General features: G+C 41.1%; 1 protein-coding gene across 1 annotated transcript; it reads left to right on the forward strand.

Annotated features, from left to right (window-relative positions):
- The first annotated feature begins 964 nt into the window (after positions 1-964).
- On the forward strand, positions 965-23,701 carry sirt7 (sirtuin 7). The gene is made up of 10 exons (XM_068004067.1): positions 965-1,123; positions 4,238-4,375; positions 6,012-6,116; positions 9,716-9,786; positions 10,682-10,754; positions 12,648-12,746; positions 14,979-15,215; positions 17,709-17,789; positions 19,397-19,503; positions 21,605-23,701. Exons 1-10 carry the CDS (start codon positions 1,034-1,036, stop codon positions 21,777-21,779), a joined length of 1,176 nt encoding a protein of 391 aa, XP_067860168.1. The 5' UTR covers positions 965-1,033; the 3' UTR covers positions 21,780-23,701.
- The last annotated feature ends 4,004 nt before the right edge of the window (positions 23,702-27,705 follow it).

Consider the following 27,705-nt stretch of genomic DNA (forward strand, 5'->3'; position numbering starts at 1 on the left):
ACTTTTGAAGTGTAGTAACTGTTGAAATGAGGGGAGTGCGGCAGCCAATTTGGGCACAGCAAAGTCCCACAAACAGCAATGAGATAATGACCAGATAATCCGTTTTAGTGATGTAAGTTGAAGGATAAATATTGGTCAGAACACCAGGGAGAACTCCCCTGCTGTTCTTCAAATTGTGCCATGGGATCTTTTATGTCCACCTGAGAGGGCAGTCGGAGGCTCAGTTTAACAACTCATTCAAATGACGGCACCTCCAATAGCGCAGCGCTCACTCAGTACTGCACTGAAGTGTCAACCTAGATTATGTGCTCAAGTCTTTGGAGTTGGACTTGAACTCACAAGCTCCTGACTCAGAGGTGAGAGTGCTACCACTGAGCCAAGGTTGACACCTTGAGGTTTTAATTTTCAGTTTTAATGTACTTATTATTGCGCAGTTACCATATATTTTAACGCAGGCACATAAATTAGGAAATTTTACTTTCAATGTGTGTGTTTTATACACAATGTCATACTTCAATTTTTTTTCAGATGGGGAGGGGTGAGAGTGATTCATTGCCACTCAACCCTTTTCTTATTTTAGCATTTGGGAAAAAACAAAATGTACAAACATTTTTTACATGTAAAAAGGCATGTATATTTTATAATAGTTTATTGTACTTATATATTTTAAATCAATGACTTGATATGAGGTTAAGAGTAACATAAGAAGTAGCTACCAACCATTGGGGGTAACAGATAATGTTGAAATCCAAAATATTTATTTCCAATGATTAAGTTTCGCTGACAGATAACACAGGGGTAGAGAGGAGAGCTCGCCGGCCCAGTGATCCATCTCCCCTTTAAGAGAATTATTACTGTACTTGGTGCAGCAGTGAGCGCTGTTTTGACTCCGGCCACAGGGGGAGCTGTGTGGCGGGAGCGCACCCTGGCCGCGCCCTGGTGGGCCGCTCTCTCCGCCGCGCTCTCTCTCTCTCTGTTTAAAGGGCCCGGTCGGTGTAGTCAGCGGCTGCCCGCGCCCCTCCCCCTCCCTCCCATGGCCGGTGTGTCTCAGAGGGAGGCCCGGAAAGCGGCTGATCGGCGGCAGAAGCGAGTGGTGGAGGAGCAGAGGGTCAGGATAAAACTGGTCAGGTTTCCGGCATTTCATCTCCTTGGTGTTCGCCGGGCGTTTTTTTTTACACACAAACAAGCTGAGAGCGGCTTCACTCGGGGGCGGGCCCCGGGGTCGGGGGTCGGGGGGTCGGGGGCCTGACTCGGGCCCCTCCACCTCGCAAGTGGGTTACAGGGCAGCCCTCCCACCACCTGTGCGATTCAGTACAGCAACTTAACTCACGTCAAGTCACTGCAGGGAGTCGGCGCTCACACCGTGTCTGCCCCAGCTCATCATCTCCCTCCCTCCCTCCCCAACCCCTTGACTGTTACTAGGGGTCGGTTGGCGGGGCGCGGTCTCCAGGCTCCCGGCGGTACCTCGCTCCCAGTGACCATTCTTCACGCGTCAATGAATCCCGACAGAGCACGGCCAACCCAACCCTCTCTCCTCGCCGGACATCCGTGCGTATGCATTTCCAACAAGGGTTCCTGGATGGTGACCACAGGCGGGAAGGCTGGGTGATTTTTTTTTTTATTTCTCCTCCCCCTCCTCTTTGCTAATCCAGAGGTGCTGAGGCTAATTGTAGCTCCTTTTTTTTGCTGAGATCAGCTAATTTGGTACACACCTGTGGCCCCCCCCCCCCCCCCTGCTCTGTATACTTCAGTTCTGGGCTGGTGTTTTACCCCACTAGGTTATTTTGGAAATAATTATTAACAGACTGAAAAGTTGCTATGACTATTGCGGGAAGGGGGAGCCCCCACATGTCATTTGCTATGCTGGTGTTATGTACAAATGAAGTGGTTCCTGTCAGATTTGCAAAATAATTATGGATGAGGAAGGCCATTTGATTAGCGAGAGAGATCCTAAATTCCACCCCCCTCCCCCATTTCATTATCCAATCTTTGTCAAAAGATTTGTAGAAGACAAAAGAAAAAGTTTGTTAAACACTTTTAAATAAAGATGCTGCCCGTTTCAGTTCCATGCCACATTCACACAGAAGAAGTCACATTGTTGATGGTGTATCATTTTCTTTCATCTGTGGGAAAACAATTATTAATGCACAGACACAACTTCCAGGACCAGAAGTAGTGTAATATGACTCCATTGGCACAGGATTGAGTGGCTTTGTTTATTGAATGAGTAGCTGAAGTGTACAGACCAGAATGCCCAGGTTTCATTTTCCATTTGTAAGTGCAGTAGTGATCTTAGTGGGGTGGGGATAGGTGCTGCAAATGGTTCTGAGATTACAGAGGGGAAAACTGCCAGGGTTCTAGATTGCTCCTTTTGGAAGTCTGTTTTTGGAGATGACTTGTGAGGACAGAATTGGGCTCAGCAGTGATGCCTCCTTGCCATGAATAATAGCCACTTGGGCAAGGCAGCAAAAGGTGTCTGGCACTCATTGATTTGTACTCCAGTATTGAGTCAGTGCTTTTGGGAAAGGGGGGGAGGGAGGAAATTGTTGAGGAAAAGAAAAAAAATGTGCCAATTATATATAGTTTATTACGATCAAACATCCTGCCATGTTGCATTCTCATAAGTTATCTGTGGCTGGCACTGCCCAAATAGTTATGGTGAGTGATATAGCACAGCATTCCACAACTAGTCCTGTGAATCTTTGCAGCCCCTAATAAGTAACCCAGTTTTGCATTTAAAAAAATCTTGGAGGCAGTAAAATGCCATTTTCTAAGTGAAAACAAATTGCTTTCCCTACAAATGGCATGCTGTATACTGCTTCTATCCCCATTTGAGGGTTGCTTATAATGCACAGGTAGGATATCCAGTATTATGTGGGCATAAGTCAATTAACAGTTCAGTTTGCTGCATCACGCACCTATAACTAGGATGGAGACAACCAAGGCAAATGCCTAGGTAAAAATATTATGTACCAATAAATTCAATAAACTATATTAATGTTTATACTAGAAAACTTCTTAGTGTATTTTTAGTGCATTGAGTACATCTTTAAAGCCCATCAAGTCTGGCCCATGAATAAACAGCATATTGCACTTTTAATGAGGTATTAATGGCATTCTTTCAACTTTGTCAAAGATTAAAACTTCAACTGTCTTTGCAGCACTGACTTTCTGTGGCATTCAGTAGCATGTGGTGGCTGCACCATTAAATATTATTAAATTAAACGTTTTACCATGTCCATATACTCCATCATCACCAGAGGTTACGGTGTATTAAGAATAATATTGCCCCATGTTTCACAGGAGATTATTACAAAGAGATTTTTCAGTTCCAAAGCAAAGTTAGGAGCCTGGTGTATTAAATTGTTGATATTTTTACTGTCCAGGAACATGAAGATCACAATAAAGATGGAAAGGAAAGTAAACTGTAGTGTTGTGAATAGGATTTTAGCAAAGTGTAATAATGGGCGTGTGAAATTTGATCAATGAAAAACACTCAACTTTACAATCAAATTATAGTTTCTGATATCTTCATCTGTGCACTAGCTTTAATGAATATGTAAGTTTGTAAACATGTTTACGATTCTTTAAAACAATCGCACAAAGGAAAATATCAGGGCTTGTTCTAACAAACTTGGAATGTGCCTAGAGAGAACATTTTGATTTGTATAACACTTATGACAGGTTTGGTAATTGTGGAAGCAATTTGAGGTGATAAATGAAGAGTATTACACAAGAACTGCATAGGCACAATGATAAAATGTGTTAGCTCAAGTGCAATTTGTCCTTTATCGGTACAGGAGTTAAGACACAGTTTCAAACATCTATTAGGCGATGTTAAATTAATGCAGTAAATTAGAAAATTTATTCTTCACATTGAGATTTTACATGCCATTCTTTCACACATTAAACAGTATTCAGTTTAACCATGGATATGAAGAACTGCTGCTTGCTAACATTAAAAATGTATCTGTTGAAATTAAAGTTTGTGAAAAAATCCCTCAGTAAATGATTTTAAGTCTTGCTGAGGAGTATTGCCGCTTGATCCACTCTGTAGCTATATATTCTAGTCCCATTTTCCTGCGCTTTCTATGTACCTTTTAATATTTTTCTTCAAGTATTTATCTAACTCCCTTATAAATGTAATTGAATAGGCTTCAATAGCAACTGGTAATAATGTGTTCCACATTCTAATAGCACATTTCTTCTAACCTCCCCATGACTGAATCTCCTGCAGGTTTCGAAAATCCTTCAAAAGTCAGAAGAACTACGAACAAAGGATGACCTCACTGTGCTTGCAGCGTGCGTTGACACTGTGCAGGAGTTGGAAAAGCGAAAGCAGAAGAGTGAGGCACGAAAGAGGAAACTGGAAGAGGTGGGTAACTTACACAGTGCAATGTGACTGACTGCTGAGTTTCCTTATTAGTCAGTTATATACAGCAACAGACTTTCTCACTCAGTTGATAGTGGTTTAAATCAGAGAAACAATTATAACAAAACTTAAGATCGGAATTGTAATACTGAACTGCTATTATGACCAATTTCTGCAGTTCCTTCTACTGAATACAGTACAATAGCCCACTCTCGTGTGTTAATGATTCCTCTTTCAATACCCACTGAGGCAGCTGTCAGATTTCCTTCATCCCTTGCCTTTAGAGTGCTCTATGCCATGCATCATTTTTTTGGCAGGCAACCAGTTCTTAGGCCTATGCCAATTTCTAAACCAGCCACTAGGAGGCAGTTAGAAGTGTAGGTGTTTCCCTTTCTCTTCGGCGAAGCACCTTGTCTCAGCTCTCATCTCCTTGATGCTTTGAGCATTATTGGCAATTCCACATGTTAAGAAATCACAGACATGAACCCAACTTCTTTCACTCTAGCAAAGCACATTAGTGAATTAAATCATTGGGCTGCTTATTATGATGCCAGCCTTGGTTCAGTGGTAGCACTCTTGCCTCTGAGTCAGAAGGTCATGAGTTCAAGCCCCATTCCAGGATATGAACAATAATCTAGGGTGGAACTTACTCCATTGTAGGAAGTGCTGTCTTTTGGATGAGATATTAAAATCGAGGTCCTGTACGCCCTCTCGTGTGGATGTAGAAGATCCCACAGCACTATTCGAAGAGGAGGGGAGTTCTCCCACTGCCCTGGCCAATAATTATCCCTCAACCATTACCACCAAAAACAAATGAACTGATCATTTGTCTCATTGTTGTTTGTGGGACCTTGCTGCGTGTAAACTGGTTGCGTTTGCCTATTAAAAATAACAATGACTACACTTCAAAAGTAATTTAATGGCTGTAAAACACTTTAGGTTGGTCTGAGAACGTGAAAGGTGCTATATGGATACAAGTCCTTTCTTTAATAAGCTTGCAGTATTAAACTTACAAGTTAAAACTCTTTACTTTAACGGAACAAGACTGGCTCACTATTGTACAAGTCATTTCAACCATCAACCTTTGGTGGTGTAGATACCAGCAGGATCAGCCAAAGTGAAAGTATTCCATTACAATAAACATTTTTAAAAGTTAATTCACGAATAGGCAAAATAACTTGGATTCAATATTCACTTCAGGACTTGACCATATAATCTGGGCTGACACTTCAGTGCAAGACTAAAGCAGTGCTGCATTATCAGAGGTGCTGTGCTTCAGATAAAATGTTAAACCAAGGCCCTCTGTGCCTATTGCGATGAATGTAAAATAAGAGTAGGAGAGTTCTCCCAGTGTGGTGGCTAAACAACACCTTCAGAACAGATTAATTGACCATTTATCTCATTTGCTGAAATTGGCTGGTGGATTTGCCTAAATAACAGAAGTGACTACATTTCAGAAATAATTTATTGGCTTTGAAGCAGTTTGAGATGACCTGAGGACGTGAAAGGCATTGTATAAATGCAAGGTTTTTCTTCTTTCTTCCTTTAAACAATTTGTAGAACATGGAAGTGCAGAGTGGATGCATGTCAAATGTTCATTTTTCACTCTGAGATCTCTGATGGTTTTTCTTCTTATCAGGTTATAGATGAGCCTGAAGAACTAAAGAGAAAAATTAACCTGCTGGCAGCAGCTATTCAGGAAGCACAATATCCAGTGATCTATTCTGGCGCAGGGATCAGCACGGTAAGGCAGTACCATAGCCAAGCCAGGAAGAAATGAGAAACATAATTAGCAAATCACAAACCTCTTCTGCATAGCGGTTTGAAAGCATGTGTAGCAGACTATGAAACAACTGTTTGTCGATGTAGCAATATTAGCTTGGCAAAATAAAAACATGTTATTAAAGGTGCTAACGAGATTTTCATAACATCAATTTGAGAACGTGGTCCCATTGACAGCCAAAGGAAGCACCAGAGGGTACTAACAACGCACCTTTTCCTGAGGTTCCATTCCATTGCTTTGAATAGTGGAAGTCTCCATGCAGCACCCAACACTATAGAACAGTTTAGTTTCTTTTGATATGAATTGTAATCTATTCCATACAGAAACATCATAAGCAGTGCATGTAAGTGGGAAATGCAGCAGATGATGGATAACTGGTAGCTGTGACACAAAATCCCCACTGGGTAACTAATGATGACATTTATCACATCTCATGCCTGGCTATATCAAAGCCTCTATTATATATGCTAGTATACTAAGTCTTCTTAAGAAGGCCAGGATTGAAAATAACAAAGGCAGCTAATGTGATGAAGATGATTCAGAGAATGGTGGAAAGGGCATCAGGGTGGATTACTTGCCGTCAATGAGAAAGGTTTCAGGGCAAGCATATTTTCTGGTTTTATTTCAGATTTCCAGCATCTGCAGTGTTTTTCTTTTGTTTTAGTTATTGTGTAGGGACTGGTGGAGAAGTCTGCTGACACCCCCACTATCTGCCCTCCTCCAGGTTGAACAGTAGCGTTGTAGGGAGCAAAACTGCAAGGAAGCTTGACAACCCTGATGGGCTACGTGGTTAAAGAAGCAGCAATTTTTTGCTGTTTGTGTAATATTTACTAACAATTTTAATGTTACTCAACATTATTTACTCCTCATTCTATCAGAAAAATTATCTTTCTTCAAATCTGAGGTTGAGGCAAGAAAGCGTGATATTCATTCAGGAGCCTCAGCTCCTAGCTTTGTTTGCTGCTTAACCAAGGTAGAGTCAGAATGGCATGTTTCCACACACCAGCCAGCGAATTAGGAGACAGGTCTTTACTTTGAAAATCTAGAGAGACTAAATATATCTTCGCTGCAACAGAAAGTGCCTCTTATTACATCACAATGATGTCCGTATTGTCCATGCTTATGAGCTGGAGGGAGGTTTTCCCGCGAGTGCTGAGTAACAGGCAGCCTTGTGGACAGGATTGAGAGTGTCCATTTCTTTCATTTAGGATCCTCAATGTTTTTCAGAGAGGAGATTTTAAAGCCATTGATATGGGTGAAAACAAGAGGTGAAAACACACAGTTGTAACTCAATGCATATGCAATGATGTACAAAAAAGAAATATAATTCTTTGTTGTTTTTATTATCACACTTCTAAATGCAGCTCGCTTAAAAATATTCTAGTTTAAATCATCCAAACCTAGGACCACAGACTTGATCCAACTACACAATGGGAAGACCAAAGCAATCGTCTTTGGCCCCACAGACTCTATATCCTTGCCACTGATTCCATCCCCCTCCCTCGTTACTGTTTCAGGCTGATCCAGACTGTTCACAACCTTGGTATCCTTCTTGCCCCCAACCTGAGCTTCCACCCCATATCCTCTCCATCACCAAGACCGCCTATTTCCACCTTTGGAAGATCGTCTGCCTCTATCTCTGTCTCAGCCCGTCTGCTGCTGAAACCCTCATCCATGCCTTTGTCATCTCCAAACTCAACTATTCCAATGCTCTTCTGGTTGGCTTCCCATCTTCCAGCTTCCATTAACTTCAGCTCATCCAACACTCTACTGTCCGTATCCTATTATCCACCAAGTCCTTCTCACCCGTCATCCCTGTGCTCATTTACTCCTGAGTTCCCCCAGCGCCATAAATTTTAAATTTTCATCCTTGTTTTAAATCTCTTCATGGCCTCGCCCCTCCCTATTTCCGTAACCCTCTTTGAACTCTCCTTTCCTCTTACTCTGGCCTCTTGTGCATACCCCTCCCTTTGCCCTACCATTGGCGGCAATGTTTTCACTCACCTCACCTCGCACTCTAGTCCATAAACCCTTTTGCCTCTTCCTTTAAGACCTTCCTTAAAACCGCTTTGACCAAGCTTTTAGTCACCCCTCCTGATATCACCACCTTTGGCTGGGCAACCATTTTCTTTATTAGGCCTCTATAAAGTGCTTGGGATATTTCTTCTAGGTTAAAGGTGCCGTATAAATGCAAGTTGTTGTTGTAGATAAACATCTTTACTGCATCAATTTCCAAAATAGAAGAGTTAAAGAAAAGTCAGCAAACCAATTTCCTTCCTTCCCTGCTTTCCTGATTCAGCCTGCTTGTTGGTGTACTGTTAAAACACTGCCAGGTGCTCTCCAGTACCTTGCCTTTGTTACCTCCAGACTGGACTCTTCTAGTGATCTCCTGGCTGGCCTTCCACCCTCCATAAACTTGAGCTCATGCAAAACTCTGCTGCCCATATCCTAACTCACACCAAGTCCCATTCTCCCAACACCTCTGTGCTCGCTGACTTACATTGGCTCCCGGTCTGGGAACACCTCGATTTTAAAATTCTCATCCTAGTTTTCAAATCCTTCCATGACCTCACCATTCCCTATCTCTGTAACCTCCTCCAGCCCTACAAACCTCTAAGATCTCTGTGCTCCTCCATTTCTTGCTTCTTGCGCATCCCCGATTTTAATTGCTCCACCATTGGCGGCCGTGCCTTCAGCTGCTTAGGCCCTAAGCTCTGGAATTCGCTCCCTAAACCTCTCTACATCTCCTTTAAAACACTCCTTTGACCAAGCTTTTGGTTACCTGTCCTAATACCTCCTTATGTGGCTCGGTGTCAAATTTTGTTTGATAATGCTCCTGTGAAGTGCCTTGGCATGTTTTATTACGTTAAAGGTGCTATGTAAATGCAAGTTGTTGTTATTGTTGTCCAATTGGTTATTATCCATATGTGAGCCTTGACAGCGAGTGTTGGTGGGCTATTCAACCACAGAGGTCATAGTGGATGTAGAATCTAACCTCGCCCATACAATGCACACTTCCAGCAGGGAGCAGGAATCCTTGACAATTGATATTCTTACCGCTGCTCTAGAAAGCTCATCACAGACCAGAGAATGAAGTTGCAACTTTCCTGGTCTGTAACAGTCACTGCTTAAACTCACTGAGCCATCAGGAGAGCCTTGCACAGACAATATTTTTAAAAAATTGATATTATGATGAATTATTTTTTCTTAATCAGCTATATATAGTTTTGAACCTGAAGAATATCAATGTCATGTCATGTACAGTAGTAAAGCATTGTACCTTATTGTGGACTAATACAAAGAACACACACAGTATATATGATAGTGATCATGTTCAGTGTATATTTGTATACTGGTTATTTCCATCCTGTATTTTTAATGAGTAGTATCAGTTTCACTGGGACTTGTTATGATCAACACTTAATGTAGAAATGTTAGTCTTTAAACTGGAAGGCTAACCATGCAAACTAACATACAGGTTTATATTATTACAAATACACTTTCTGCAATTTTACTTTGTCATGATATTAAGACATTACCCTTGTTTCCACTTCATACAGGCTGCATCTATCCCAGATTACAGGGGCCCCAATGGGGTGTGGACGTTATTACAGAGTGGTAGGGCAGTGAGGTAAGAAAAATAAAAGCTTTATGCAGGTGAATATGCCATATGATATAGCTAATTCTATCAGGACAAAAATATTGCAATTTTATATGGTATGGGTAAGGAAGAATATTAACCGTTAAAATAAGTGTTGTAGAATGCTCCACAACATTAGATATAGGCATAGGTGCAATTTAAATAATTGAAAACAAAAGTCGTACCTTGTTTATGGTGGCAAACAGGTGCTGAGTTAAACAAAACATAATTCAGTCCATTCAAAATTATACTCAACCTTTTGGTTTATTCCAATTTTTGTGAAGTTTGAGTCACTGCCAGGATTGATGTTGGTATAGTTGAGTTTTCAGTAAATTACCATAGCTGCTGCCAGCCCTCCTGGCAAGACCTATTTAATATACTTTTCAAATGAGGATTTTCTTTCACTGCCTATGTAAATTATACCAAGAATGATGTATACGGGTAGGCCCCAATTAAGCCACTTGAAGGACGACCAGTCATAAGTGGGAGTTAGAAAAGAGCAGCGTGCTTTTCTCACTCCCGCTGGTGAAACACTTGTAGATTTATAAGTGGCTTCATCAGCACAAGGAGATCCGAAATGCCACATTCCAAAGTATCCCTGCACTAGTATCAGTTCAAAAGAATATTTTCATGATTTTTGTAAAATAAAGCACTTCAGCTATTCATTGCAATGTGTATGTGCTAGTATGTGTTCACCTGTAGCTATTACTGATCAGATCATGTGTTATTTGCCCATAAGAAATACTGAATAGGTTTTTAAAGTTTCCAGCCAATAGTACAATCAATACTTTCTCTTGCCTGAGACAAAATGTGACAGTTTGTATATTTGTTGATGTCAAGTGTACTTATTCTGCTGAAGTATGTGTGTTTGCCTTTTGTTATAAAGCACAGCAGACCTCAGTGAGGCGGAGCCGACCCTGACTCACATGTGCATCACACAACTTTACAAAGAAAAATTGGTAAGAACTATGATTTTTATTCTATTGCATTACAGTGACTGATCCTCAGAACAGTGTTGTTGGGGTAAAAGTTGGATTTAAAGAAACAAAGAAATAAGAAATTGTGTTTGACCTAATTTTTAAAAAAATAATTAAATTGCTATATTGTTCTGATAAGTGGATACAGTATGGAATTTTCAGTGTGGTCAGGTTAAATTTGTAATTTAAAAAAAAACTTATTGCTGGCATAAAGAGGTGCATTTGTAGCTGATTTTTAAAATTATGATTTTAAAAATTGTAAAAAAAATTTTAAATGAAGGTGAACAAAGTTTTAGTTAAATTGAGTACCACAGATGCAGTAGATGTTAGAACCTTCCAGAATCTCATTTTAAGGCTTTGTGCTGAGACATTATTGCCATGTTATGGACTAGCCACAGCACCTAACCCTCCTGTAAACTGGAGCTAAAAGATCATATGAAGAAAGAATAATAACGTATTAAGTATTTCAGGCAAGAGAAGATCAGTGGTTCATATAGCCAATTTCTCCTTTCTTTTCTGTGGGACAGGTGTCCAATCTGAGCCCATGGTCCATATGCAGCCTCCAAGCTCTGACAATTCGGCTCAGCCAACTCAGTCAAATATACCATCCCTTTCCAGTGCCAGAATAGTTTATTTGATCAATACTGCCAACCCACATCTATCTTTCTTTCTTTCTTTCTTTCTTTCTTTCCTTGGCCCCAGCTCACCAACCTTATTTACCACGCTTTGTGCATTTACTCACATGCACTCCAAACTCATCTTAGTCTGCCTCGCATTTGCCCCCTGTCTGATCCTTCCTATTTCTGAACTCTTCTTTATTCTAGTGCTATTTGTCCCTCCCCGTCCTCTGTGCACCCTGTTTCTCCTCTCTAATGTTTCATTCTGGCGCCCATCCCCCTGCCAAATTAGTTTAAAGTTTCCCCTGCAGCAATAGTTAACCTCCCCATGAGGACATTGTCCCAGCTCTGTTGAGGTGCAACCCATCCATCTTGAATAGGTCACTCCTGCTCCAGAACTGTTCCCAATTCCCTGGGAATCTGAAGCCCTCCCTCCTGCACCAATTCTCCAGCCATGCGTTTACCTGTCTTATCCTACTATTCTTACTAGCACCTGGCATTGGGAGTAATCCAGAGATTACTACCTTTGAGGTCTTGCTTTTTAACTCCCCCACCAACCCCCCCCCCCACCCACCCACCCACCGCACCCCCCCCCCACCGCCCCCCCCCCCCCACCGCCCCCCCCCCCCCACCGCCCCCCCCCCCCCCACCGCCCCCCCCCCCCCACCACCGCCCCCCCCCCCTCCAGCTCCTGAAACTCTGACTTCAAGACCTCAACCCTTTCCTTCCTACGTCATTGGTCCCACATGGACCACGGCTTCTGGCTGTTCCCCTTCCCCCTCAAAATATTCTGCACCCTCTCAGTGATGTCCTTTACCCTGGCATCAGAGAGGTAACACGCCATGTGAGACTCAAGTCGGCTGTTGGAGAAATGCCTGTCTGTCCCCCTGACTATCCAATCCCCTATAACAAATATATTTCTTTTGCCCCCCTGTGCAGCTGAGTCTCCTACAGTGCCGTGGATATATCGTAAAAGAATGGTTCATTCCCCTCCCTCTATCCTGAGGAAATCCTGAGACAGCACCAAAAAGTGCCTGAGATATGGTTAAGGGGCCTTGGGCCACTTTTATTCTCTGTAAATTAATTAATTAGCTCCTGCCTTTTACAAATTGATTTATGAACAGTATACTTTTTATTAAAATATAAAAAACTCAGATTGACATTTGATTGAGTGCCTTTCACATACTTTCTATAACCAGCTCAGAATGCTGTGAGATCATAAACTTTAGAAGTATCCTTGTTATATGTCTCCTTCCAGGTGCAACATGTGGTGTCTCAGAATTGTGATGGATTACATTTACGTAGCAGTTTACCCAGGAAGGCACTTTCAGAACTGCATGGAAATATGTACATAGAGGTAAGGTAATGGAGGAGGCAGGCATGCAACTTAAGAATGTTTTAGTATTATTAATCTCACTATTGGAATGTTAGGATGGCGCTCATAATTTATCATGTGAAACATAATTTACAATTGGTCTGTTTTTCTGCCCCTTGAGAATAGTTGCTGATATCAGGCATTACTAATTGTGTTCCAGTTTCTGATACCATTTTTAGTTTATGCATCGTTTCCTGTGGCAATTTACAAAAAGGTTACGACGTCATTTTTTGGAATTTTTTTTTCTATCAAATTTCTCCCCTTCTTCTCCTGATGTCATTGACTCCTTACTGCTAAGATTCATACATAAATAATAGCCACTTGGCAAGGTACTGCAAAATGACCAATAACTGTGTAACTATACCTCAGTAACGAGTCAATGCCTTCAGGAGAAGAAGGGGAGAAATTTGATAGAAAAAATTCTGAAGTATATCCTCACTCCAATATGCACTTCCAGTATGGATCTCTGAATATTGATCAGGGGCACATTTCCCCCTTTGTAACCCAGGGCAATAAGGCCGGTTGTATTCCCCTCACTGACGACTGAGCTGAACTAACTTAGTACGTTGAACTTGGGACCTTCATGGTCTGTGTGGCTTAGCTACTTACTGGAAAAAAATCATTGTGCCATTGAGGGGAGGCTCATCTGAACTTCCAAAATTTTGCAATGCAAGAATTCAAAATATTTATTTCCCTAGTTTTAGTTGACTCATTTCAAAAGAGGAAATTTTGAGCAGAAATGTCCTGGGTATAGCTCAAAGGGCAATACGATAAGAGTTTCTTGCGTCTCCGAGTAATACAATTGACTGAGCTACTTATTTTCTAACACCGGGGGTTTTCCACATATAGACACAGATTGAGCAGACTGGGGTTCTTCCTCTGTAGGAGAAGACTAAGAGACCTGTTGAGGTCTTTAAAATTATGAAGGGGTTGATAGGGTGGATGTTGAGAAACTGTTTCCTCTTGTGGGTGAGTCCAGAACAAGGGGGCATAAATATGCGATAGCCAGATCAAATCAAGAATTTAGGAGGAATTTCTTTACACAGAGAGTGGTGAGAATGTGGAGCTCACTGCCACATGGAGTGGTAGATGCAGATAGCACCAACACATTTAAGAGGAGGCTTGATGTATACATGAGGGAGAAGGAAATAGAGGGATATTGGGTGCAAGGAGGGAAGAAGTAATTAGAGTGGGAGGAGGTTCTTGTGGAGTGTAAACACCGGCATGGACAGTTGGGCTGAATGGCCTGTTTCTGTGCTGTAGATTCTATGTAATAAAAGTTCACATTAGTCTTTGGCCGTCAAAATAAAAGGCTACTAAATTTCAAAAGAAATTGATTTCTCATCTGTAGTAGTTTTATTTGCCAACTTTTGCTCCACTGCACTGCATTATGGAATGATGGGACCCTACATAGTGAGCTCTTGATTTCAAACCTGCCACTGTGAGCAGTTGCCAAGCAGAGGCCAGGCACCTTCCCACAGGAAGGTTTTCACAGAACGATCAGTCCTTTAGTAAAATAGAAGCCAGGGTTGTTTTATGAGTAAAACTGTCCTGTAGTGTTAAAATGGTTCTGGGCACCACACGTTAGGAAGGATGTCAAGGCCTTGGAGAGGGTGCAGAGGAGATTTACTAGAATGGTACCAGGGATGTGGGAATTCAGTTACGTGGGGAGACGAGAGAAACTAGGATTGTTCTCCTTAGAGCAGAGAGGGTTAAGGGGAGGTTTGATAGAGGTGATCAAAATCATGAAGGGTTAGAATAAATAAGGAGAAACTGTTTCCAGTGGCAGAAGGGTCAGTAACCAGAGGAGACAGATTTAAGATAATTGGCAAAAGAACCAGAAGCGAGATGTGGAAAAGAAATTTACGCAGTGAATTGTTATGATCTAGAATGCACTGCCTGAAAGAATGGTGGAAACAGATTCAATAATAACTTTCAAAAGGGAGTTAGATAAATACTTGAAGGAGAAAAATTTGTAGGGCTATGGGAAAAGAGCAGGGGTGTGGGACTAATTGGATAGCTCTTTCAAAGAGCCAGCACAGGCAAGATGGATCGAATGGCCTCCTTCTGTGCTGTAACATTCTACGATTCTAAAATGGTCTCTCAGCTTCTCATATATATAGTTAAAATGGATTTTTTCTCCCTGATATAATTACCCATGGTGGTTAATGTCTGTCAGTATTTCACTTCATTATGATGATGTGATTTTTACAGGTTTGCACATATTGCTCTCCTAACCGAGAATACATTCGTCTGTTTGATGTCACTGAACGCACATCGCTACACAGACACAATACTGGAAGAAAGTGTCACAAGTGTGGCAGTGAGCTGCGAGACACAATAGTGCATTTTGGGGAAAAGGGAACACTGGAGCAGCCACTGAACTGGAAGGGAGCAGCCGAGGCAGCCAAGAAAGCTGATGTCATCATTTGTCTCGGATCCAGTTTAAAGGTTAAGCATTGTTTTCCAGAAACTTCCTTTGTCACTTCAGATACTTGGTTGCTTTTGAAATACTCATGCCACACCCCATTGTACATGTTTTGTAAATGAGAGTTTCTAGCAATTTCTTTTATTGATGGCTATAAAAGGTAAGTAAGGCTTTGAATAAGGAACTATGAAATCCACAGTAATCTCCATATAATTCAAAATTAGTAACCTTTTAAAAATATTTTTTAATAAATGGAGAAATACTATGTTAAAAGATTTTAACTCTTTGAGAACAGCATCTGACACAATTCTTATATCTAAAGGCTAAGAAGCAATTTTCTGTAAAGTTGTAATAACGTACAGTACAAAGTAAAAAGAACATTGGAAACAAGCTAAAAGGTTGCAGTCTTGTTAGTATTTTTGTAGTGGTGCAGAAATATTACTACTGACTATGGAGGACTCTCTCATTTACTGCTCCCAGATAGTGAAGTGACCATCCTTTCTATATAATTGGATTTATTTTTGCATTCGTCAAAATGAGGGAAATCATTGCTGAGGATTCCAAGCTTTTCCACTTTTTGCACTCAGTTTTGGCACCAGCCATAGCCAGATTAGATTAGATGCAGATTGAAACACTCTACTCTGCCCCAACAGTATGCTTTAATCTGAGAATAGTACCACATACTAACTTTCATTTTCCAACACTAACCACCTTTGTGGTCTCTGTGAGTGTTAACTTCTGGAACTCTTAGGAGCTGGTTTTATGAGTGCCCGAATCCTTTCAGTTGAGGACGCTTATAGACATCAAATCCAATAACCCATGAGTAAGAAAACAGTATTCTGCTCCAATGATATGTGCTTGAAGGGAACAGGTACATTGGATGTCTACTGAGCGTATTTGGACTGTGGTACATAGGGCATTCTGCCAGTTCACAATGCTGACTCTCATATTTGCTGATTCCTATATTTAAAAAGGGAGATAGAAGCAGCCCAGGGAACTAAAGACCAATTAGCTTAACATCGGTGATAGGAAAGATAATGGAACCCTTACTCAAAGATGTAATAGAAAAACATCTAAAAACCAAAAATATAATACAGAATAGTCAGCATGGATTTTAAAAGGGAAGGCCAACCTTATTGAATTCTTTGAAGAAGTAATAGAAATTGTAGTAGATGTAATATATTTGGATTTTCAAAGGTTTCACATAGTAGACTCATGACTGAGGTCAGAGCATGTGGAATCAGGGGATAAGTAGCAGAATGACTACAAAACAGAAAACTGGCTACAAAATGGAAAAGAGAGTAAGGGTAAAAAGTAGTTACTCAGACAGGCAAAAGGTGGGAAGTGGTGTTCCACAAGGATCGGTGCTAGGACCACTGTTCACCATTTACATAAACGTTTTGGACTCTGGAATTGGAAGTACAATTTCAAAATTTGCAGGAGACACCAAATTGGGGGTAAAGTTAATACTGAGGAGGACTGTGACAAAATACAGGAAGACATTAATAAACTTGCAGAATGGGTGTGTAATTGGCAAATTAATTTTAATATAGATAAGGGTGAGGTGTTACATTTTGGGAGGAAGAATAAGGGGTCACATACTGCTTGGATAATAAGAGTCTAAATGGCGTAGAGGAGCAGAGGGATCAATGGGTACAGATACACAAATCATTAAAAGTAGCGACACAGGTTAATAAGACCATAAAAAAAGCAAACCAAGCACTGCGGTTCATTTCTAGAAGGATAGAATTGAAAAGCAGAGAAGTGATGTTAAACTTGTATAGAACCTTAAGTTAGACCACACTTGGAGTATTGTGAACAGTTCTGGTCTCCATATTATAAAAAGGATATAGAGGCACTGGAGAAGGTGCAAAAAGATTTATTAAGATGATACCAGAACTGAGAGGTTATACCTATCAAGAAAGATTGAGCAGGCTGGGGCTCTTTTCTCTAGAAAAGAGAAGACTGAGGGGTGACCTGATAGAGGCCTTTAAGATCATGAAAGGATTTGATAGGGTAGACATAGAGAAGATGTTTCCACTTGTGGGGGAGACCAGAACTAGGGGCCATAAATATAAGATAGTCACTAATAAATCCAGTAGGGAATTCAGGGGAAACTTCTTTACCCAGAGAATGGTTAGAATGTGGAACTCACTACCACAAGGAATAGTTGAGGCGACTAGCATAGATGCATTTAAGGGGCAGCTAGATAAACACACGAGGGAGAAAGGAAGAGAAGGATATGCTCATAAGGTTAGATGAAGTGGGGGGTGGGGTGGGGGGAAGGAGGCTCCTGTGGAGCATAAACACCGGCATGGACCTGTTGGGCCGAATGGCCTGTTTCTGTTCTTTACGTTCTGTGTAATATTTGTTCAAACTGCTTCTTTGTTACAAAAATAGCATCACATTTTTACTTGCTGCCAATCTGAATTTTTATTCTGCCTGCAAGCAGAATTTAAAATGTGAGCAAGTTCCATCAAGCTCTTTTTTTTAAAGCAACACTTTTCTTATTACAGGTTCTTAAAAAGTATGCCTGTCTTTGGTGTATGAGCAGAGTACCTCACAAAAGGCCAAAGCTGTACATAGTAAATCTACAGGTAAGAACCAGTTTTTCTTTATTCATTCTCGTGATGTGGGTGTTGCTGGCTAGGCCAGCATTTATTCCTAATCCCTAGATGCCCTTAGAAGGTGGTGATGCAACTGAGTGCTTTGCTAGGCCACTTCATAAGGCTGTTAAGAGTAAACTATGTTGGTGTGGAACTGCAGTCACATATAGGCCAGAGCGGATAAGGACGGCAGGATTCCTCCCCTAAAGGACACTAATGAACCAACAGCTTCATGGTCAATTTTACTGATACCAGCTTTTTATTTTCAAATGTTTAAAAACTGAATTCAAATTCTCAAACTGTCATGGTGGGATTTTAACTCACATTCTCTGGATTTTTCAAAAACATGCTCATGTGACAATGCCTTTAAGACTGCTTATATGCCCACTGATATACCTGAAATTGTAAATAAGCCTCAGGGATCAGAGAACCTGGCATTCGGACATACATGAAATGAAGCCAATCAGCAATTAATGACATGATCTGCAGTACATTTTATTAATGGATTAAATAATCAACTATTTTGCCTCAGAATGAGTTGAACATTTGACTTCAATTCATACTGAATCTAACTTCCTCTTGACTGGGTGGTTTCTATTTTTGTGTTAACATGACTGGAAGTAAAATTGTGTGCAGTTGTGAGAAAGAAGCGGTCTTTATGATTGATCTGCCTTTGTGTAAATTAAGCAGTAGTAACATTAAGCAGCAGAATATATTCATGATTGAATCCACTCCTTATTTTGTTTTTATTCCAGTAAATTTTAGGCTACGGTCAATGGTTGTCTTTCTTGTTTTGCATCTGTAGCTATGACATCTGGCAATTCTGCCTTCACTTTAAATAGAGCCAGGCAGGATTAACTGCTTGTAAATTTTAGGGTCCAGGCAATGACTGGCTTGCTTGTAGATCATTTTACATCTGAGGCACAAATTTCAGTGTGACAATTGAAGTGTAACAGAACAATGAGGTGGACAGAAAATGTCCATTTTTATAATATACTGCTGGAGTAAGGCTCTGTGGGGGAGTAGTGGAAGTTTGTAGGGAGGAGTAAGCCTTGCTGAGAAAGTAGTGGATATTAGGGAGTTGTGTACTATTGAGAGATGGGTAGTTGTGGGTTTAGGAGAGGCTGGAAGAAGAGTGGAGGAGGGATGCAGGGAAAACAAAAAGACTTGTCTGTCACCCTAGTTATTGCCGATCTCCATTGCCTCCCATTCCTCATTGCAACAATTTCAAAATCCACATATTCAAATCCTTTCAAGGCCCTTCTCTTTTCTAGCTTTGCAACCTCCTCAGATCCTATGCCCAGGCCTACAATCTCCACTCTTCCAATCTGGTCTACAGCACATTGCCCTCACCCTCTGCTCTATCTTTGGTGACGGAGCTTGTAGCCATTTTTCTCCATACTCCGGAACTCTCTCCCCAAACTTCTTTGTCTTGCTTCATCTCTCCCCTATCGAACAGCACTTTCAGTGCTCTCCCATAACTCCCTTCCTGTTTTGGTCTGACTCACAACTGTGAAGCGCCCTGGGACGTTTTTCTATTTTAAAGACACTAAATAAATGTAAGTTGTAATTTGTTGCTCCCTCCTTATCTTCTACAGTGGACACCAAAGGATGATTTAGCTACACTGAAGATCCATGCAAAATGTGATGATGTCATGCAGCTGCTAATGGAAGAGCTTCGCATTGAAATTCCGCACTATGTCAGGTATAGACTGGGAATTTCACTTTGTCATCTCTCCTCTGATTTCACTGCCCTCCAGTCCTTCTTAAACCTCTCCTTCCATCTAAACTCTTCTACCCATATTCCTGACCAGCCCCTGGACCTTGCCATCTCATATGGCCTCTCTACTCCCATAGTTTCGAGCACAGATAAGGCCATCTCAGACTACTTCCTTGAATCCCTCACCACCCACACCCACCTTCCAACCCTGTTTCCCTCCATGTTTGCCCTTGGAATAAACTCTTTCGGCCCCAAATCAACTCTTCCCACCACTCCCCACACCCCCCCACCCCCAAGTCACTTACAACTGCACTTTCAAGCTCCCAACTGTCTAGCTTTTGGCACTCCATTCACCACAATACTTCTCCAGCTGTTGATAGGCTCACCCATTCCCCCACCTCCACCTTTTGATGCCTTTGTCCCCAGTAAAACTTTTAATCTCTCCCATGCTGGTCCTTTCCCTGGAATGGCCTCCATCTTCACTCTATCAAGTCCAAGGGGTGCAAATTTGAACCACATCAAGCACTATCAGGCTTTGCTCTCTGGCCAAAACCACTCCCTACTCTAGAATCTCCCAGGATCTTTCTTTGGCCCCCTCCTGTTTCTCATCTGCATGAAATCCCTCGCGACATCATCCAAAGATATGGGGTCATCTTCCATATGAATGCTGATAACACCCAGCTCTACCTCTCCACCACCAGCATCTTTGGCCCCTGCCACAAACTCCATACCCTCACCATCTGATTCAGTCCCCCTCCCCTGCTATTGTCTCAGGTTGAACCAGACGGTTTGCAACCTCAGTGTCCTATTTGACCCCCAGCTGAACTTCCAACGCCACGTCCTCTCCATCACAAAGACTGCCTACTTCCACCTTCGTAACATCACCCATCTCCTCCTTTGCCTCAGTTTATCTGCCACTGAAACCCTCATTCATGCTTTTGCCATCTCCAGACTCGACTATGCCAATGCTGTCCTGGCCGATCTCTCATTCTGCAGCCTCCATGAACTTGAGCTCATCTAACACTGTGCTGCCTGTATCCTATCATCCACCACGTCCATCTCACCCATCATCCCTGCGCTCACTAACTTACATTGGTTCCTGATCCCCCAGCACCTTAAATTTCATCCTTGTGTTTAAATCTCTTCATGACCTCGCCCCTCCCTATCTCTGCAACCCCACTCGAACTCTCCGTTCCTCTGACTCTGGCCTCTTGTGCATCCCCCCTCGCTTTGCCCCACCATTGGCGGCAATTACTTCAGCCGTCTAGGATAAGTTCTGGAATTGCCTTCCTACACTTCTCCACTTCTGCCTTCCTTTAAGACCCTCCTTAAAACCACCTCTTTGAGTAAACTTTTAGTCACCCCTCCTAATATCTCCTTCTTTGGCTCGGTCACAATTAAACTGAGATTATTCAGACTGTAAAAGAGGTAATTTAGTAAATTATGCTTGAAGTGGAGAGAGTAAACTTGATTGGTTGAAGGATTTTCCATTTTTTTCAATATCATGCAAACATCTCAGATTTCTTTTGTTGCCAGTTTTCTCCCTATTTCTCACCTCCTCTCCTGAAGGCATTGATTCCTGGTGGGCTACAGTTTCACAGTGTTCTCTAGCACCTCACCCAAGTGGCCATTCTTGTATGATCTAGACGGTGAGTGTTGGCAGGCTATTCAACTGGGGGTGGGGGGGGGGGGTCGGGGGGGCGGGGAAGGGACCTTTTCAGCTGAGTGTCATCTTGTTCTCACCAGACACGCACACTTTCAGCAGGAAACTTTAGATAGCAGCCAGGAAAAAAAAAACTCTGCCTAAATTTCCCCTCCATAGTCTGGGGGCATTGAAAGCAATTGTAGTACCGCTGGCTGAGATCAGCTAACAGTACAGACTGGGAAGCTAACCTAGAACCAGTCATTAGAACTTATTTACATACTGTCTTTACCAGTTGAGCTGTCAGGAGACAGATGGTTTATATGGTCATTTGTTGGTGAATAATAGTTGCTGAGACTAGATTATGAAGCTGTGGGACTGGCACTATCTTTATCCGTTAATATGTCAAATTGACTTTCACTGTGCTGCCTGGTTCTCTTCAAGGTCGAAAGATCCTATATTCAGCCTAGCTACTCAGCTGAGGCCAAGTGAAGAAGACAGTTATAGTCGCAAACTACTAACCAAGGACAGCCCAGGAGGTGTGGGCTCCACTGTCTCCGGCGGTTGGTATGGCAAAGGTTGTGCAAAAGGCAGAAGAAAAAAGAAAGTCTCAACTTAATCTGGGAGTGCTGGTTGTCATTGTTTACATTTTTTCTGACTTTTTTTTTCCCTCCTTCCCCATGCAACCTCTGCCATCTTGGGGAGGGGACAGAGTTAATGGCAGATTTCTGCAAACCCTGATGCCAATACTGCGTAATGCTGAGTCAGTAGGCTGCGTGCTGGCTGCATGACTAGAAGTTCCTTTTAGCATATCAGGTTAGTCCAAACTGCATCCTGTGATCACTGGCTTGTGATTTGAACTAGTCTGTTAATATGAGTCCCCAGGGTACCACAATATTAGTTGGGCTGCTAAATTTCAAACATTTGAAACTTAGTGGACTACCTGGTTTAAAATCATGATATTTGGTTACTGAATGTTCAGTATGATGTATTGCAAAAATATTCCTGAGATAAATAGTTTTTAACAACATGCAAAACAAGGAGAGTTGAAGGACTAAATCGGATCCCTTATGACCTTGGCCATAAAGTATTGACAGGCAGCAAATATGATTTGGGCCTACTCACTACCAGTGAAAAACCAAATTATCTCTCCCTGGAATGCCCCATATTTATTGCGATATAGGAAGTGAAACAATGCATCTGTTTAAAACAATTGATCATTCACCATCTATTAGGAAGAATTTTGCAGGGAAGGTTAGTTTCAAGGCGCGTACTCTGGGTGTACCTATGCTGCTGATAAATACACTCTGCCCATGGTTTCCTGCAATGAGAACACAAAATTTCAGGGTGAAGAACAGACAGCGATGTGAACATACAAGCAGTACATTTCTGACATTGACTACCAGTGCAAAAACATAAAATATATTTCTAGAGTATCGAAGTGAGAGGAAGTTTTCAAGCAGGTGGCCATTTTCACATGCTGCCATTGCATTAGCAGCAATAGTTCTGCGACAGTGTATATTCACCTGAATAGCCTGAAAATGTTTCAATCTAGAAATGGAGGCATTGATCTATTTAAAATAAACAGGTAACTTCTAGGGTTTTGTCTTTTTCCTCCCAATATTTAAAAATTTTTTTTTAAACCTATCTCCTCTCTCTATGCAATTGATAAAATGAGCTCTCCGGTCTTCTCATTTTTAAACCCTCGACCCTCTTCGCTGCCAATAGTAACGCTGGGCACCAGGAAAGTTTCAGATTAAATGACAGGAAATGTCAGATGAAATATGTCTAATTATAACGTGCCCTCCCATATTCGGATGGACATACTTGGGGTAATTTTCGACTTTGGCTGGGTTGGAAAACTGGCGGTAGCGGATAGGCCATTTGTTACAATCCCCTTTCCAATGATTTCAGTGGGAAGGAAAATTGAACTGGATGTTTAATGAGCGGCCAAAACCGCTACCGCCAGTTTTCCAGACAAGGGGGGAGCCAGTGAGGCTCCCGAGTAGTTTTCCAATGAACTCTGCTCAAGTTATGCCCAAGAGCTTATGTGTAATGCGAGTGGAAAATCTAGACCCATATCTGTAAATTCTCTTTATGAAGCAGGGTAATCTGAATAAGTCTCTCACCAAACTTGATTAGTGATTTGCTTTTAAGTCAGCTTCTTGATTCTTTTGAAAACGCAAACCCATTTCAGCGACTTATATGTTGTCATTAAAAGACAGAGATTGTAGCTGTGTGCCGAATAAGCTTTTGCAGATGCACTTGCTTGTGTCAAATTTCAGTGGTATTTTAAAATTGCAATTTTGTCTGCAGAACAATAACTCGCAGCCACTTTCCATCATCAGTAATGGCATCAGAGCAGATAAAGCAGCAAACCTGTCTGTAGCTCTGGTGGTGCTCTGACAGGTTTATCTTAAATCAAAAGCAAAATACTGCGGATGCTGGAAATCTGAAATAAGAACAAAACGTGCTGGAAATACTCAGCAAGTCAGGCAACATCTCTGTGGAGAAAGAAACAAGAGTTAACGTTTCAGGTCGATGACCTTTCGTCAGCACCTGTGAACCCAGTTCTGATGAAGGGTCATCGACCTGAAACGTTAACTCTGTTTCTTTCTCCACAGGTGCTGCCTGACTTGCTGAGTATTTCCAGCATTTTCAGGTTTATCTTACATTTTGAAAAAGTTAGAGAAACAACAGAAGAAAATAAAGCTTTTGAGTATATTTTGCACTAGTAGATGTTTCAACTTACAATGCCATTTGTATGTCTTTGTTTACTTTTCTTACATATTTGGACTACTTCTTTAAGGATTTTCAAAACCACCTCTATTGACTCTTTTACACAGGGATTTTTCTAATGATTGCTCGCTTTTCTAGTTTTACTACTCTTGCTCATTGTTGGAGGCCTCTAATATATTTGCTTAAGGTTTACTGTGATGTTGCAAGCTAGGCTATCGATGGATTGATCCTGAAATGATCCCACCATTATCTACACATTTAACAGCTACTTATCAGGGAGACTGCCCCACCCTGATGTAATCCTTGGTTTTCTCTATTCAGCAGTTTCCTAATGTACCCGAATCACACTGTCCGGCTGCGAGCAACAGGGATTATACACATTGCAACACTTGTTAATCAGCAGAAGTTTTAAAGTAATATTAATGTAGATAATTTCCTTTGGGGGAGAAAAGTAGAATCCCTGTGCAAATTCTGCAGTTATGTAGTTTGCTGATACTGGAATATGGTATGTTCTAAATATGCACAAAAGGACATTTTGATGAAGTAGTTTTTGTTCTGGGGGAGAGAGGCGAGTGCCAAATCTTCAATTACACTGCATGCATGCAAAGGGTCTGGCAGCTTTTCTGAAAGTACTGGTAAATGTCCTAGAGTCTAACAGTGTGATTGCCTGGAGACCAATGATTCTCCCTTGTGATACTGTCTGTGTACAGTATGTCATTGACTGGGTGTGTTTCTGAAGTGCTTTTCCTTCTCAGCCCTCTAGCCTCTTTCATTCAGTTCCAAATCACAGAATGAAAAAATTGTTGTTTCAGGATCAATCTATTAGCCGTGAGACAATACTGAATGTTGTGGCTTGTTTTTAATACAATTTAACTCAGTTTTTACACCAAAACCATGTAAAGACATGTATAAAACGGGTATTTTCTTTTTAGTTGTTAAATAGATTGAGTGTTAATATCCTGACAGTTAACGAACGAATTGAGTGTTAGTACCTCGAAAGTGAATGAACGGATTAAATGGTAGAACAAAAGCAGAATACTGCGGATGCTGGAAATCTGAAATAAAAACAGTGGATTAAACGGTAGTATCCTGACAGTGAACGAGTAGATTGAGTGGCAGTATCCTGGAAGTGAATGGATGGATTAAGCGGTAGTATCTTGATAGTGAATGAACGCATTGAGTGGTAGTAGCATCCTGGCAGTGAAAAATGCATTGAATGGCAGTATCCTGACAGTGAATGAGTGTGATAGGATGTGTGTTTTGTTGAAAGATGCTGCTGTTTTTGTCAGATTGAGACTGTTTTTATTTTCCCTGTTTGATAGTTTAAAACATTGTGGCAGTCACTAAACTCGTTCTTACATCTAATAATGGTGAGTGAATTAAGCCCAAGGATGGCTTTTCAGGTTAAAAATTGAAAAAAACTCTTTGGCAAGTTTGTGAGGACAGGGCTTGGGCTGACTTATAATAGCTCTTTTAAAAATTCCTGACCACTGTCTTATGTCATTCTTGATGTTTTGTTTTGTACTGTTATGTGATGTAAAGATGAAAATTGTTCAGCTCTCCAGCATTATCAGCCTACGCTTTTAAACTTGCAAAAAAGTGAGGTTCAAACTTGTGGTTGTAAATTTAACGCCTGGGTTGTTCTTTACTTGTGTATCATTGGCCGTGTGATTGTCTCCCGTGTCTGTGTTACATTTAGAAGGATAACATTTTCAGACCTGTCAAATGCTGTGTGCCTATAAAGTCCCAAACAAAACTTTGCGTAACGCCATTTCACTTTACAGAAGCAAGAAATCTTGTAACATTACTAGGAGATGAACACACAATTAGTGACTCGCTGGTAGAGAACAGCCCATCTGTGGTTGCACTTTATTTGATATAAGTTGTCAATCATTTTACAACAGAACTGTAATTATCATTTTTTAAATAAACAGTCCTAAATGGAGACCCCGCATTCTTATTGTTCAATGTAAATTAGTTCTGTTATCACCAGGCAAAAATCTACATTAGCTGCATAATTTGCTGTTTTGCATACTGATGTGAATCTTCCTTGGAAATATTTGGGTTTGATTTACTGCTTCGGCTGATATTTGGACTTCCCAGATTGTGAGTTGTTGATGTCGGGCTTCCTGATGAGATTGACAATTGGCAGGGTTCCTAACATGGGTCTTACTTCAGTTCCTCTTCTAATTAACTAACCATAACTGGCATTGATAGTAGCTATAAAGACGTCTGTAAGAATTGACCTGCGCACTCAGCATAAGACCAGGATGTGCAGTCACAGACAATAGAATGGGAGAAAATAAATTATTAATAAATATTTGGAGAAGATAAGATATTTATAAGAAACAGTTCTTCCTTTATTTGTGGAATTTAAAATGGGGTAAATAGTTTGTATCTGTGATTATAACAACAGACTTAGGGGGGGATAAAACAGTATTGAACGATAAAAGGGCATTTGATCATAAGAAATCAAACAAAACTGCAGAATATTCATCTGTCCCCACAACTGCATCATTTAGTTCTGGCCAGCTACCATCCACAGACAAAACCCTCCCTCCCAATGGCAGCAGCACGGGAACTATTATGTCCTGCGAGGTATTTGATTAACTAAGCATATTTGACTTTTGTCCCATCCCCATTCAGATTTTTATCCAGCCCTTTTTTTGAAGGATGTTAATGAGCAGAGCATCAGCTGCTTTTACTGGGATTCTGTTTCCCATATCCATTGCTCTTCTAAGCTTTAGTCTCACTTGAAGCTTAAATTTGAACCCGTGACCCCTCCAGTTCTTTGATCATCTTCCAAATCCAATAGCCTGTTAACATGTACACTATCCATGCCTCTCAGCATTTTATAGAACGAGATCATGTCTCTTTTACCCCATCCCCTTTCAGTCTTTTCTCTGATGAATATAATTTTAGCTCTGTGAATCTGCTCTAATAATTTACAGCCTGGAATCAACCGTATCATTTTCCGTGAACCCTCTGCAAAACTTGTGACAGCAAAGCCGCATCTCTATCATTGTAGAACAGGGATACCCAACTAGACTGGAAGTCCACTTACTAAAAATATTAGTGACCCAAATAAATAGTACATTGAAATTGCATTATACAGCATTAGCAATGTTATGTTAAGTTGTTTTATTTTAATTCAGAACTACAAATTCCATGAGGTAAGTGCTCTTCACAACAGAAAAAAAATGCTCTTTCCCACCTGTTTGTCTCCGTTCAAGCTGCCCTCCCACATTCCTCACTCCTCTTATTTAACCCTAGTTCACTGAGGCTCTCTTTGTATGTTCCTCCAGTTCAGGGAGGCACTCAGAATCATAGAATTTTACAGAACTGAAGTAGATCATTTGGCCTATTGTACCTGTGCTGCTCTCTGAAAGACTCTGACTCATTCCCTTGCCCTTTTACCAAACCCTTTTATATTTTTCTTTTTAAAAAATGTATCTATTTCTCCTTTAAAGCCTACTATGGATTCTGCTTCCACCACTGCTTCTGTATTCCACGTCCTCTGCGGCAAGGAAAAATTCTCGTAACTCCTCTCTTGGTTCTTCTGGTGATGATCTTAAATTTATACCTTTAGTTACTGATTCAGTGCAAATAGTTTTTCAAGATTTACTTCATCAAAATTTCACATAATTTTGAACACCTCTTAGATCGCGTTTTAACTATCTTTGTTCTAACGAAAAGAGCCCCAGTTTCTGTAGTCTCACCTCATACCTAAAGCCTCCCCCCATTCCTGGTATGGTCTTAGTGAATCTCCTACTCCATAACCTTGACATTCTTCCTAAAGTAAGACA

The sequence above is a fragment of the Heptranchias perlo genome, chromosome 23 (assembly GCF_035084215.1).
Source record: "Heptranchias perlo isolate sHepPer1 chromosome 23, sHepPer1.hap1, whole genome shotgun sequence".
NCBI lineage: Eukaryota > Metazoa > Chordata > Chondrichthyes > Hexanchiformes > Hexanchidae > Heptranchias > Heptranchias perlo.

Excerpts from the sequence above, each read along its gene's own strand:
- sirt7 (XM_068004067.1), top strand. The coding sequence starts at position 1,034 with ATGGCCGGTGTGTCTCAGAGGGAGGCCCGGAAAGCGGCTGATCGGCGG. Across the intron at positions 17,790-19,396 it reads TGTACATAGTAAATCTACAG|TGGACACCAAAGGATGATTT; the intron begins GTAAGAACCAGT and ends TATCTTCTACAG. Across the intron at positions 19,504-21,604 it reads GAAATTCCGCACTATGTCAG|GTCGAAAGATCCTATATTCA; the intron begins GTATAGACTGGG and ends GTTCTCTTCAAG.